At 42.8% G+C, this 15,577-nt stretch overlaps 1 protein-coding gene across 3 annotated transcripts in view; it reads right to left on the bottom strand.

Annotated features, from left to right (window-relative positions):
* Positions 1 to 15,577, bottom strand: part of LOC112117185 (septin-7) — a 140,037-nt gene that overhangs the window by 123,934 nt on the left and 526 nt on the right. The window contains exon 2 of one of the 3 annotated variants that reach the window (XM_026663455.2): positions 12,367 to 12,368. The exons of the other annotated variants lie outside the window; for them this stretch is intronic. Coding sequence (XP_026519240.1) covers positions 12,367 to 12,368 — 2 coding nt within the window. The remainder of the gene's footprint in view (positions 1 to 12,366; positions 12,369 to 15,577) is intronic. 3 annotated transcript variants of the gene reach the window in all.

Genomic DNA, 15,577 nt, shown 5'->3' with positions numbered 1-15,577 from the left:
AAAACACCCAAACATTAGAATAGTCTACTTTAAAGTTAAATAACCAAATAGTCTGTATAGATCACTTACTGAACATTTCAGATGTGTAAAGATTTGCTGCTTTTAGAATTCTAGCAGAACATCTCAAAAGAACTGTTTCATGTGAATACAAAATAAAATCACCAGATACCTAACCCACTACCTGTAGATAAATACAAAGACAAGAAAAGGAGGCAGTACACAAGCAAAGTCCTGGGGCAACTCCCAGATGAATAGCCCAGCTCCCTTGCCACTAGCTACTAGGAAGTGGGAGAATGCTGGGATTTCTGTTGCTTACTCCCACTTGGGAGTTTCCAGCCATCATACAACCCCAACTAATAGATGGCAAGTTTGAAGATGACTCTTCTTGAGCTGTATGAAAGAAGACAGCTTCCTGTCTTTTCTGAGAAGAGACTGAAGGAGAGATTTCTACTATACTCCCTCCCCCAGTGATAAAATGTATTGCCTGTTTCTGCTTTACATATCAGTAACAGCCGTTTGAAACTTACAAATTCTTGACACTTTTGCGGATGCCAGAAGATTCTGAATAGCAATAGTGAAACCCAGTACTTGGTACAACTAAAAACAGCAGCCATCACTACAACTATCTGCCGGCAACTTAGGAAGACATTCCTTCATTAATGTACAAATTGTTCTTCTCTAAGGTTTTCCTCAACCATAAATGTAAGCTTATATCCTGCAGAGGTTAATTGTGTAGTTTCTCTCATTTGCCAGGGAATAATTCTCACTTTCCTAGGGACAGTAGATTTTTCAAATCCTGATGTCACATTACTTGGCAAAACCTCCAAAAGGCAACAAATATAAGTCTTAGTGTTTTTTCCCCCCTTTGCTTTATTAAAGAGTATCTGAGTTTAGCTTCTAAATTAATAAGTGCTGTTTGCATTTTCAGAGACAAAAATCAAGATGGGTTTCCTGGCCTCTTTCCACTTTGGAAATTTCCGGTGTTCCAATTAAAAATTAGTTCTATTTAAGCCTGCATTTGCAGCCCAAATGTTTGAGCCGTAACTCAGAAGTCTACCATACCCTAATACTTTAAAATAAAAAATTAAATATACATTTACAGAATCTTTCATTCCAGAGGCTCTCCAAATGATTTAAGCTTTATCCATCACTGAAATGCACCCACTTCTGTAGCAGCTATTTAACAGTAGACAACAAAACTACACAAAAATTTAGGACAGGTCAACTACAACTGCAAGGTGAATTTACCTAGGCAGAATGTTATCAAACTGCCCAGGATTAACACTCCACTTATGAAAAATACAAGGGATCTTTAGTAGATGCCAGTTTGTCACGATCTCAGTTTTACATCTTATTAAAAAAACAGCAGCATACTGCCATGTCATGCTAGGCCACTGGTTCAGTACTGACAGACTGAAGAGTGTTACCTGCTTAACCACCAGTAGTACTAACTGAAGCTTGTGAGAGTATATTTTGTCTTTCAAAAGCCTTAGACTATGTATACACTACATAGCTTACAGTGGTACACCTGTACTGCTTCACTACTGTAAGGACTCCCATATAGCCACTCTATGCTGACAGGAATAAGCTCTCCTAATCAGCATAATTAAACTACCCCCAACAAGTGACAGTAGCTATATCAGTGGGAGAGCATCTCCCGCTGACAGCACTGTCCACATCAGTGAAGCTTATGTCGGTCGGGCAGGGAGTTGGGTTTTTTTTGTTTGTTTGTTTGTTTTAACATCTCGGCCAACAAAAGTTTTACCAACAAAAGTGTGAGTAGACATAGCCTTAATATTTAACATTAGAGAGACAAGGTGGGCGAGGTAATATCTTTTATTGAACCAACTACTGTTGGTGAGAGACAAGCTTTTGTGCTTACACAGAGCTCTTCTTCAGGTCTGGGAAACATACTCAGCGTCACAGCTACATACAAGGTGGAAAAGATTATTTAGCATAAGTAGTTAACATATTTAAAGGGACCACTCAAGGTGAAGTTAACACCCCTCCAGTCATGGGGGGAAAGGAAGGCAGGGGAAGACAGATGGTGGGATAGTTAGTGGCTTATAGATTGTTGTAATAAGCCATAAATCCAGTGTCTATTAATCCATGACTCGGGGTATGTCTACACTACGAGGGTAATTCGATTTTACTTAAATCGAATATGTGGAATCGATATTGCAAAGTCGAACGTGTGTGTCCACACTAAGGACACACTAAGGACAGTAATTCGACTTTGTGAGTCCACACTAACGGGGCGAGCGTCGATATTGGAAGCGGTGCACTGTGGGCAGCTATCCCACAGTTCCCGCAGTCCCCGCTGCCCATCGGAATTCTGGGTCGAGCCGCCAATGCCTTCTGGGTAAAAAAAATTTGTCGTCATCCGTCCGTCACTAACGCCCTCCCTCCCTCCATGAAAGCGCCGGCGGGAAATCAGTTCGCGCACTTTTCTGGTCAGTGACAGCGCGGACGCCACAGCACTGCGATCATGGATCACGCTGCGACCATCGCTGCACTTGTGGCCGTTCTCAACACCTCGCAGCTTATCATACACCTTTCCCTGAGGCAGATGCAGAGAAATCGGGCGAGGAGGCTACGGCACCGCCGTGAGAGCCTGAAGTCGGAGAGTGGCACAGAGCTGTCAGAAACCACGAGCCCCAGCGCCCAGGACATCACGGTGGCAATGGGGCATGTGGATTTTGTTGAACGGCGATTCTGGGCCCGGGAAACAAGCACGGACTGGTGGGACCGTATAGTGCTTCAGGTCTGGGATGAATCCCAGTGGCTGCGAAACTTTCGCATGCGGAAGGGGACTTTCCTCGAACTTTGTGAGTTGCTGTCCCCTGCCCTGAAGCGCAAGGACACCCGCATGCGAGCAGCCCTCACTGTCCAGAAGCGAGTGGCCATAGCCCTCTGGAAGCTTGCAACGCCGGACAGCTACCGGTCAGTCGCGAACCACTTTGGTGTGGGCAAATCTACCGTGGGGGTTGTTGTCATGCAAGTAGCCAAGGCAATCGTGAAGGTACTGCTCCCAAAGGTAGTGACCCTGGGAAACGCGCAGGTCATCATAGATGGCTTTGCCGCGATGGGATTTCCAAACTGCGGAGGGGCTATCGATGGGACTCACATCCCTATCCTGGGACCGGACCACCAGGCCAGCCAGTACATCAATAGAAAGGGCTACTTTTCAATGGTGCTGCAAGCACTGGTGGACCATCGGGGACGGTTTACAAACATCTACGTCGGATGGCCGGGCAAGGTTCATGACGCTCGTGTGTTCAGGAACTCTGGTCTGTTTAGACGGCTGCAGGAAGGTATTTACTTCCCAGACCACAAAATAACTCTTGGGGATGTGGAGATGCCTACAGTCATCCTCGGGGACCCAGCCTACCCGCTAATGCCCTGGCTCATGAAGCCCTATACTGGCGCCCTGGACACAGAAAAAGAACTGTTCAACTACCGTCTCAGCAAGTGCAGAATGGTGGTGGAGTGTGCTTTTGGCCGTCTCAAAGGGAGATGGAGAAGCTTACTCACTCGCTGTGATCTCAGTGAAACCAATATCCCCATCGTTATTGCAGCTTGCTGTGTGCTCCACAATCTATGTGAGAGCAAGGGGGAGACCTTTATGGCGGGGTGGGAGCTAGAGGCAAATAGCCTGGCTGCTGATTACGTCCAGCCAGACAGCCGGGCCATTAGAAGATCCCAGCGGGACGCCCTGTGCATCCGGGAGGCTTTGAAAGCTAGGTTCCTGAGTGAGCAGGGCAACCAGTGACTTTTCAGTTTGTGGACAGAGAAGCTGAACCTGCCCCCGTTTCTTTACCCAGTTCATTTTGACTATCCTCTCCAGTTACATACCCCCTTCACCCCCTTCCCCTTCCCAAAAAATAAAATCATTTCGATTTTGTTAATGAACAGCGTTGTCTGTATTGCTGTTTTCGCGGGAATATTTTAAACCGGGGACGCAGACTGTGGCGGGGGGCGGGTTCAGTGTTCTGATGCAAATGATGCTTCTAAACTCCCGGAATGACAGGCTCCGCACTGGTGGACTGGTTATTTCAATGGAGAACATGAAAAACACCTCCCAGACTGACCAGGGTAACCAGTGACTGCACTGTGTATGTGTCCTGATGCTGGACCTGACACCGCCTCTGTACCCTGCTAAAGGTCACTGTCCTGCCCAATTACCAAGCCCCTTCCCCCCCTCCAGACAGACTCTCCCTCAAAAGAACCTGACTGAAACAGTAATGGACAGAAACAAACATTTTATTGCGAACCAGACATGAAACGTGGGGTGTGAAACTTGGACGGGGGCTTCTGTGAGGTGGGTGGGAAAGGACTTATGAAATTTTGGGGAATGTCAGCCTTCTAGTGCTAGAGCAGTCTGCAGGGGTTGACTGAAAGTTTTAACGGCCCTTGCCGCCCCTCCTTCTTTGGAGTTTGGGTGAGGGTGGTGTGGGACTTGGTGGCGGGTGAGGGCGGTTACAGATAGACTGCAGCGGGGCTCTGTCCTCCTGCCTCCGGTCTTGCAGAACATCCACAAGGCGCCGGAGCGTGTCCGTTTGCTCCCTCATTAGTCCAAGCAGCTTTTCAGTAGCCTGTTGGTCCTCCTGACGCCACCTCTCCTCCCGTTCCATGACTGCTCGGTGCATTTGTGACAAGTTCTCCCTCCACTGTGTCTGCTGGGCTGCCTGGGCTCGGGAGCAGTCCATTAGTTCTGAGAACATGTCTTCACGCGTCTTCTTCTTCCTCCGCCTAATCTGCGCTAGCCTCTGGGAGTGTGCTGAGAGGCTGGGTTGGGAGACAGTCGCAGATGTGTCTGTGTGAATTGTGAAAAGGGAGTGAATTCCTGAGACAGATAAATGAAATTGTATACAAAGAACCTAGTCTTTCTCTGTGAACAAGACCATGCACTGCACCTCTCACATGCGCACTCAGGACAAGGTCGAATTTTCGGCCGTCGCCTTCAGTGCCTGTGGACTTGCGGAGGTCTTGGACTGTTCAGAGAACTGTGGCTGGAGACTTGAACTTCTGGAGCGGGCAATAATGGTAAGCCGCAGACTTGTGGCTGCTTAAAACTCCAGCAGTAGCACTGGCCTCCTTTCACATTGAAAGCAATGCCAGTCTCTGCTGCCAGCAATCAGGACAGCATCAACTCTGCCCCTGTCCCACCCCCTCGCGGCTGTCCCAGGGAAAGATCCCTGTATGCTGCCCCTCTCCCTCCACCGCGTGGCTGTAAAGCAGTCCCAATACTAACATTCCCCTCCCTAATTCAAAGCAGGGCGTCATGAGCGACATCACCCTCCTGAGGATCCCGGACACCCAGAGAGAACGCATGCTGCGGGAAAGCATGCAGAAACCGGGGCCGTATGCCGCCATGCTATGTCGGGCCATGATCCCGGAGTACTTGATTGTGGCGTGGAGGGGGCATGTCTGCTACCACGGAGGGCCCACTAAGATCGCCCTACCCCGGAACCTGATCAACAGGCTTGAGCTCTACCTCCACGAGACCTACGAGGAGTTCTCCTACGAGGATTTCTCGTCGATCCCCGGCCACATTGACCGGATTTTCGCGTAGGTGCACTGGGACTATGGAGTGGAGCGTCTTGGGCCTGGGAATCATGGAGTAACGGACATTGTGAAAATTTTTTAAAACACTTGGGACTAAATTGAGAAGAGCCCAAGACAGAGAAATCATGAAAACCCATTTGTTACCTTTGTAAATATTCCTGTTTTGTACCTGATTATTTTTTTACTAGTTTACAGAACTTTTATAAATGTACATTGTTAATAGTATAAATATTACCGTTCTGTTTTAAATAAATGTTTACATGTTTACAGCACTTACTGCTTGATCCTTCCCCTGATTCTGTGTCCGGGGTAAGGGATGGGGACGGTTGGTACGGGATCTCGGTAAGGGTGATGAAGAGCTCCTGGCTGTCGGGGAAATCAGCGGTGCCAGCGCTGTCGACTGCCTCGTCCTCCTCATCTCCTTCTTCATCTTCCCCGTCCGCTGTCATGTCCGACGAGGAACCGGCCGCGGACATGATCCCATCCTCGGAGTCCACGGTCAGGGGTGGGGTAGTGGTGGCGGCCGCTCCCAGGATGGAATGCAGTGCCTCGTAGAAACGGGATGTGTGGGGCTGGGATCCGGAGCGTCCGTTAGCCTCTTTTGTTTTTTGGTAGCCTTGTCTCAGCTCCTTGATTTTCACGCGGCACTGCGTTGCATCCCGGCTGTAGCCTCTCTCTGCCATGGCTTTGGAGATCTTCTCGTAGATCTTAGCATTCCTTCTTTTGGAGCGCAGCTCTGAAAGCACGGACTCATCGCCCCACACTGCGATGAGATCCAAGACTTCCCGATCAGTCCATGCTGGGGCCCTCTTTCTATTAGATTGCACGGCCATCTCTGCTGGAGAGCTCTGCATAGTTGCCACTGCTGCTGAGCTCCCCTCGATGTCCAAAGAGGAACTGAGATTCAAACTGCCCAGACAGGAAAATGAAAATGAATTCAAATTTTCCCGGGGGTGTGGCTGGTCAGAGCATCCGAGCTCGGACTGCTGTCCAGAGCGTCAACAGAGTGGTGCACTGTGGGATAGCTCCCGGAGCTATTACCGTCGATTTCCATCCACACCTAGCCTAATTCGATATGGCCATGTCGAATTTAGCGCTAATCCTCTCGTTGGGGAGGATTACAGAAATCGATTTAAAGAGAGCTTTATGTCGAACTAAATGGCTTCCTGGTGTGGACGGGTGCAGGGTTAATTCGATATAACGGCGCTAAAGTCGACATAAAAGCCTAGTGTAGACCAGGCCTCAGTGTCCAGCGAAGTTATGAATTTAAGCTCCCAAGTTTATCTTTTGAAAATGTTGTGCATGTTCTTTTGAGGATGAGGACTGATGTCAAATATAGAGTGACCGTTTTGTGAAAAGCGTTCACCCACGTTTAACGTGTCTGAATGAAAGTGAAGTTTTGTGACTATACCAACAGCAAAAACCTCTTTTGTCCAGAGTCTTCTGCCAAGGCAATTCATCTCTCTGCCCCTGGGGGACTATGGGTCAAAGACACTCACTCCTGAAATCCCTAGACTGCTACCAATTTTCAGGCTTATTAATGTATAAGAAAGCGTATATATTCAGCAGTGGGGCAGCCCAAAATAGGACTTTATTTCATTGTTGCTTATTATATCACACTCATTTGGCTTAAGAGGACCAACTCAACTTGAATCTTTGGTTTTATAATGCCTCCCAAAAAAAGACAAAGATAAGACCTGAAAACTCCAGGGACACCTAAGTACTTAACTCATTTGTTGCACTCGAAGTAACAACCTCTTTTAGTAGCTGCAGTTTGTGAGATCACTTTGAAGGTAGACCACAAACTCCTAAAGCTGGTTGTTGCAACCCCCAAGTTTCTTCGGATTCCATTTTCCCCACTCTGGAATCCATTTCTGTAGTTATTCAGGATTAGAACTAATATTAGGTACTTAGGGTGGAATCTCCTAGAGGTAAAGAGCGGAAAAAATGAAAAACAAATATATCTGATTTGAAAATACAGGAAGAGAATACTAAAACTTTCTCAAAGTCCTTGTAGAAGGACAGAAAGATAGATGCTAGAAGGTCTCTAAATCAAACACTGGTATATTAGGTTTTCCTCTGATGCCCTACAGGGATTTTAGTGTTGTTCTATTCTTGTAATGAGAGGGTCACAATTATCAAGAGCATTCATCAGATATTTTTAATTATTAAAAATGTTTACTTCTATGTCTGTATCTACTACTTTCTTTTAAAAAACGCTATAAATAAGGAATGACTAGCGAAAGAAGTATGGGGAAAAGGTAATATTTCATACATTTTAAGGTCAGAGGTGACTATTAGATCATCTAGTCTGACCTTCTGTATAACAAGCCATAAAATTTCATCAAGACTAAAATATCTTCCAGAAAGGCATCCAGTCTTGATTTGACAACTTCAAAATGAAGAATCCACTCTTCTACTGGGAGTTTGTTCCAATCACGCTCAAAAATTTGTGGCTTATTTCTAGTTTGTCTCTTTTCCATGTACTGGTTCTCATTATGCCTTGCTCCACCAGACTGAAGAGCACTTTAGTATCCAGTATTTTCTCTCCATCAAGGTACTTAAACACTTATCAAAGAGGTCAAGGTCACTTGATTAACAGATTGAGCTTCTTGTAGTCTGAATGTGGGGCATTTTTTCCAGTCCTCGAATCATTTTGGGCTCTTCCCTGAACTCTCTTCAAATATTCAACATCCTTTTATAAATGTTGACAGCAAAACTGGATGTAGTATTCCAATATTGGTCTCACCAAAGCACTATACCGAGGTAAAGTCTATCTACTGTTTTCTCTATGCTGAGACAAAGAAGTGAATCATATTTGATTATTTTTATTGTTTAAATGCAAAACTTTCCCCATCTAGATATAAATCATTCTCCATGATATCTGAGGCCTTTATCTGTTTTGGAACAATATTTTTCAAAACTGGTTGCAATCATCTATACAATGGAGTCGCATCTTACGCGGGGGTTAGGTTCTAAAAATCAGCGTGTAAGGCGAAAATCGCGTATAGTCAAAATTATCCTTGAAAATTCCTTAAATCACCCATAAAGTACAGTATACATGGTTGTGTACAGATTACAACCCTATACAGTAATATGTATAAATGTATAATGTATACAGTAGTGTACAGTATATAATAAAGAGTACATATGCAAAATATAATTTTACAGTACTGTATTTTTAATTACATAAGAGATACTGAAGAATGAAAGAATAAAAAAGGAAAACAGTAAACCTAACCACTCACCATTCATTCTGGATATTCTTGCTAGTCTACTACGACGATTAGACTACTAGGGGGGTCGTCTGGGCTTGGTGTTGATCTAGAGGATGATGGGCCACTCATCTGCTGCTGGTTGTTTTTTTCTTGAAAAACATGGTGATCGGCAACTGTCGCTGTTGTCTCTTGAGCTGCTCAAACATTTCTTGATACGGTATCAAATCATCCATAATACAATGTGCGATTTTGAGGCTTCGTTCCATAGGGGATTGTATTCAGAAATTAAATCATTCAAGTGTTTTGCTGCTTGCAACACTTCAGCAAATTTATAAAGAGTCCAACTTGCTGGCTCTTCCCGTTCGTGGTCAAAATCATCTACAGAAGATGATGACATCAGTTCCTCTAACTCTTCGTTAGTCAATGTTTCTCTATGGCTCTCAACTAATTCTTCAATTTCTTCCTCAAGGATGTCAACGAAGCCATCACCACCCACTTGCCTGGTCACCTGAAGAATGCGTTTCACTTCTTTCTCAATGGTCGGGAAACCCTTAAAATCATTCACACATTCTTTCCATAGGTTTCGCCAACATCCATTGCCTGTTTAATATAAGCGATGCAATCGGCAATGTTGAAGGACTTCCAACACTCCATCACATTAAGATTGGGATCAGCATCCATAGCATTACCTATCTGTGAGAACATAAGCCTCATGTACGTGGACTTGAAACAGCGAATCACGCCTTGGTCGAGAGGTTGGAGGTGGTATGGGGGGGGGGGAGGGGAGAAAGACGACTTCAATGCCATTATGCGCAAACTGGAGTGCCTCAGGGTAGCCAGGAGCATTGTCTACGATCAGCAACACTTTCAAGTCAAGTCCTTTCTCTTCGAGGTACCGCTTGACCTCCGGAATTAAACACTTGTGGAACCAATCCAGAAATAATACTTCTGTCACCCAAGCCTTTTTATTTGATTGCCAGAACACAGGCAGGAGATTTTTGTTCTTGCCTTTTAGGGCACAGGGATTTGCAGCCCTGTAGAGCAAACCTGGCTTTATTAAATGCCCAGCCATGTTGCCACAAAACAAACACAGTCACACGGTCTTTAGCTGCTTTGAAGCCAGGGGCTTGTCTTTCTGATTTCGAAACGTAAGTGCGATTGGGTATTTTTTTTCCAGAAGAGCCCAGTCTTGTCCGCATTAAAAACTTGTTCCAGAAGATAGCCCTTTTCTGCTATGATTTTCTTTAATTGTTCGGGGTAGGCTTTTGCTGCCTCTTCATTGGCAGATGCAGCTTTACCAGTAGTCTGCACATTTTTGAGGTTGAAGCGGTTCCTAAAACTGTTAAGCCAATCTTGGCTGGCTTTGAAGTCCTTCTCATCAGAAGGCTGTCCCTCTGCGGCGGGAGGTTTGAACAGCACGTAGAAACTAAGAGCCTTTTCTCACAATGTGTTGCCATCAATAGGCACACGTTTACGGTTCATGCCTTCCAGCCAGACGTTTAATGCCTTTTCAGTCTTCACTTTCAGTCTTATCATGCACCTGGCTCGTCACCTTAGCAGTTACTGGAGCACTTTATGCCACGGCTTGACGAATTTCTCTCTTGAATCTTGATAGCACGGATGCTAGATTCATTGTGGCCATATTTACTTGCCACGTTGGAGACTGACATACCGTCTCTCAATAAGTCCAACACAGCCAGTTTTTCCTCCAGCGTTGGAACAGATCACTGTTTCTTCAGTTGAGCACCAGATGAAATAGTTGGCTTGAGTTTAAGGACCATGTTGTACGAAAAATATGTATCTTTAAACACTAGAATCACACTCAGCGTGGTGAGATGCTCACACTATGAGAGGCACGCAGGAACTGAGACTGAGGGAACAGCAGATTCACGTCTCCCATCTCATACTCACTCGGGGGCATATGCTCATTGCGCGCATATAGTTGAATTCGCGTAAGTTAAATGCGCGTATGATGCGACTCCACTGTACACTAAACTTCTGCCCTTAATATTTTGTCACTTTAAGAAACAACAGTGGCATTTTCCTCAGGAGAAAATTTAGGAGAGGAAACTTAAAATGAGTCAAAACCAAACCACCAGGAAACAAACTCAAGTCTGTATTCTCATTCCACTCCTCCCCCCATGTGAATCAAGGGATTTAAAGAGACTAAAACATGCAGAGTACTGGTCTTTCCAACAGCACCAACGTGTTCTGTCAAGCATGTGATCTGAATGTTAGTCTTCCAGTATCCAGGGATCTCAAGCTGATTCTATCAGACTTTCAAATGGAATAGTAGTGACGGCCAAGAAGAAAATGTGTCAGTATGAAAAAACTGGGCGATAGCGGCACGATAACAACTATGTTGTATGCAGGGTAATCTGGTTCTAAAATGAAGTCAACGTGGTAGTATGTGTGTTAAAACAAGGTTCATTCTTTTATATACTACAGACAAATTGGCCACTTTCCTCTTGAGAAGTGCTATTTTCTAAGATGTTTAGCAGCATGGTATCTACATGCTCTATTATTAGGGATAACTAAGAGTACACTAAACAGCTATTTTTCCTCACATCCACACTTGATCAATGCAGTAAAATAGGTTTTGCAAAGCAGCTGCACTTAACTCTGAAAGCGAAGCTACAAAAAATTTGATTAGTAATGCAAAAAATCCCCTACCTAAAAAAAAAGCTGCCCCCATCCTGGTACAAGACATTAAAAACAGTACTCTTAAAAGTGATTAAAATAGGGGTTAAAAAATTCACTGATGAACTCACCATTAGCAAATGGGAAGCTCGACAATTGAAAGAAGAGGAGAGATTATCAAAACTATCAGATTCTACAGAATTTAAGCTTTCATTAAAATTCAGTTTTAGCCCTTGCAGTTGTGAAAAAGCTTCACATCACCTACGCTAGGTTTCACTCCTCCTCACCCACAACACCTTTTTGTAGCCACCTCTGGCTAGGTATCTGCAGACCACTAGGTAAGTACAATTTATACACTAGCCCACAGTTGAACACTACTCAAAATTCAATTACTAATTTAAACACTGCTCAGGCAAGTTACTCAAGTCATGACTAAAATACCACTACTTACAGAGAAAACACTTGCAGATAGCTTGTGTTATTCATGGGTGAATAAACCAAATTTCAGAAGTGAGGAACATCTGTAGCATGCACATGCCTGTGTAGTCTCAATGGGTTAAGTGAACATAAGCCCTATCGTAAATTTAAGTAAAAAAAAAAAAAAAAAAAAAAAAAAAAGTATACCAAAATAACTACAATCCCAATCCCATCAAGCTACAGGCCTCATCCTATAGTTAGTTCTGTGAGTAGGCACTTGCAGGAGTGGGCCTTATGATTACAACAAAACTTACTAAAAAAATGTCTATCACCCCATTCAGACCTCACAGGTACAGTAACCAAGGATCTGCTGCTCCTTTTGAACTAAAACGTCCAATTATTTCTCTAACATTATGAGCATATGGTTTATGTAATCTCAGTTACTCTATTAATAACCTGCCCAAGTGAGAAAGGACAAGTCTGACCCCAACCAGAGCAGGGTAATAGAAACTATCAACTCAACAGCTGTATGCCAGTTTTAAAGATAACTTTGTTCGGATCATGTATTGTAGGATATAAGTTTTCAGATGTATACAATCAAAATCCAAATTTTTAACTACCAGGAAAACACTTGTTTTATTATCCTTTATTTAGAATTTAATGTCTGATGGATGTTTTTGTATATTCTTTGAAGATGTTCCATTAAAATAATTTAAAGAACACATCTAAAGCACCATTTTAAGTGAGACAAGTTATAAAACAAGACAAGTTATTTGGTTTTGTGGGTAAACTGAAGGAAATGCTGTGGTGTTTTATAAGAACATAGTTTAGAGTTCTGCTGTATCTGTCTCAGTCCCAAGAGGATGAATTACTAGTCTTCTTTTTACACGAACAGATATAAAACAAAAGTGTTGGACTTATATTAACAAGCAAGCTTATGGGCAATGCATATTACATGCTTGAACCTTATCATAGAATACCTATATGTTTATAGTAGCAGTGCATAAATTGCATAATGGGGGGAGGGATAGCTCAGTGGTTTGAGAATTGGCCTGCTAAACCCAGGGTTGAGAGTTCAATCCTTAAGGGAGCCACTTAGGGATCTGGGGCAAAATCACTACTTGGTCCTGCTAGTGAAGGAAGGGGGCTAGACTTGATGACCTTTCAGGGTCCCTTCCAGTTCTATGAGATAGGTATATCTCCATTGATTTATTTACATTCATCCAAAAATGAAGTTACCTTTGCAGACATCTATATGGGGTGATCAGTTTAAAGTGACCAATCTAAAAATTACTGATCTATTTCAATTTGACCAGAAGGAGACAGGCTGATCCATGCAATACCTATAGTTACCCCAATAACAGGATGAGCTAAAAGGTACTCAATTTTTCAGTTTCAGGGATTATAAAGATTCCCTCAGGCAGAAGCAATAGATTCTGACATGGTTTAAGTGGATACTGATATTTTCAAAGTGAGTCCTAAAATATCCTATCAGCCCCTAAATGCAACATCTGGATGATTCTGTAACCGTTATTTTTTAGCCACTTTTCAAAGCCTGTATTCACACACAACTTCCATTTATTGGTGCTGGTTGTTAAAGTGTCTGCTACTAAAATGCAGATAATATTGCTTTGAGCTAGAAAACAAATGCTGCTCTGCTTTGGATTTCAATGCTATCAGCCCCAATCTGCTTATCAATTTTATACTAAAGCGTGATGCAAAAGTGTTACAGGATAAGGAGACATGAAAAAGTTACTACAAAAATGCTTTACATAGTACTTCACAGATGCACAAAAAAAAAGCGCAAAACACAAGTATCCCATTCATTCACTAATATTTTCAGCAAGTAAAACCCACCTACATATGTTTTAAGGGAGAGGGAGAAGTTACAGGGAAGTATTTCCCTTCTTCCCTAGAATAAAGTATATGTCTGCACTTTATAAAAAAAAAAAAAAAACCTCACTACCACAACAGTTAATCTAATATATGGTCTCATCTGACAATTTACTGATTTTCTTTAACTTAAATAAACATCATACTCCAGATAGAGACTAATTCAGGCTTAACTGGGAAGAGAGAGGAAATGTAAGGAGAAAAGGGCTGAATATCAAACAGGCTATGTTAAAATACCTTAAAATAAATTTAGATTACTTGAACAAGTACTGTCATCTAGGAATAACCAGAGTGATCTAATTGGTATTTGTTATTTTTATGATAATCCTAGCTTCATAGCCCCCAGTGAAAAAAAATCAGTTTATATAACTCAGCAAACATTCTGGTATTCTAGGACCAATAAGGCATTGTTACAGAGATTAAAGAGGTATTAACTACCTCAGTGAAATGAAGAGGTGTACCCAATTCTCAAAGGTGCTGAGTACACATATATACACAAACAATGCTGATATTTTAGGCTTGTTTTTTTTGTTTTAATTGGACAGGGTTTTCACTAAACACATTAATACAGAGTTTAGACCAGGGGTAGGCAACCTATGGCATGCGAGCTGATTTTCAGTGGCACTCACACAGCGGCCAGGCTCTGGCCACCAGTCCGGGGCGCTCTGCATTTTAATTTAATTTTAAATGAAGCTTCTTAAATATTTTAAAAACTTTACTTTACCTACAACAGTAGTTTAGTTATATACTATAGACTTATAGAAAGAGACCTTCTAAAAATGTTAAAATGTATTACTGGCACGTAAAACCTTAAATTAGAGTGAACAAATAAAGACTCGGCACACCACTTCTGAAAGGTTGCCGACCCCTGGCTTAGACTTTTCAATGTACAAAAGATTATATATCTCCTCCACGAACTTAACCTTTCAGGTATAAAGCATTACACGATTGAAAACCTATATATCACAGTGCCTCTCAGATGGAGATTATAAAGGACAGTAATAAAGAACAAATTATAAACAAGTATTCTCAGATAAGATATTACTCCCCTGAGCCTCTGCTGTGTTATTGTGTCTTCACAAGGAAACATGCCCAAAGCTGCATCCAAAGATATTTAAATGTTACACTTTACATATTTATACCTAACTTTCCTAGGGACTGAAGTCCTACTGCAACAAAGTCACAGTATCTTAAAGTAACTAATACTTCCCCCAAAGTTGCCTATTAAGTTTCGCATATCCCATCACAACATTTATTTGGTCATCTGTCTTAAAATGTTAGTTAAGGTTTTGTCCCAACCTCTTTTGTAGGTTTCTTTTAAAAAAAATGAATAAAATAGAAGTTGTGTATCTTACATTTATTTAAAAAAAAGCTTTCAAAGGACAAAAAGTACATAGGTGGACTAATTTTAAATGAATATTGAGCAACTCATTTACTATCACTTCAATTACAACAAAGAATCAAATACACCATGAAACCCAGAAGTCTAACAATACAGCAAGCTCTTATGGGGTGTGACTGGATAACTCCAGTGAAAATGAGCTCTCATTCACAACACAGAAGTGGGGCTTTGGGGGTGGGGTCGGATGAAAGAGGTTAAAAACGTGTGTATATGTCGACTATGAAAAAGCTTTACCAAATAAAACACCCGCAACTCACAGTAACTAGGAGAGAAACATGCTGCATCTCTCCTATCTCACGTTGCCAAACACACATTAATCCCCCCCCCTTCTGTGATTTCAGTCCCACCCGCTTCTCTCTTGCATATTTCTCCTGCCTTAATTCCTGCTGCAAATTCCTTCCTCCCAAATTTGGGCGCAAACTAGAGGGGAGGGGGTACC

The sequence above is a fragment of the Terrapene carolina genome, unplaced genomic scaffold (genome assembly GCF_002925995.2).
Source record: "Terrapene carolina triunguis isolate 2854851 unplaced genomic scaffold, T_m_triunguis-2.0 Scaffold33715, whole genome shotgun sequence".
Lineage (NCBI taxonomy): Eukaryota > Metazoa > Chordata > Testudines > Emydidae > Terrapene > Terrapene triunguis.
Note: the sequence above shows the minus strand (reverse complement) of the source record. Positions and strands in the feature narration are given on the sequence as shown.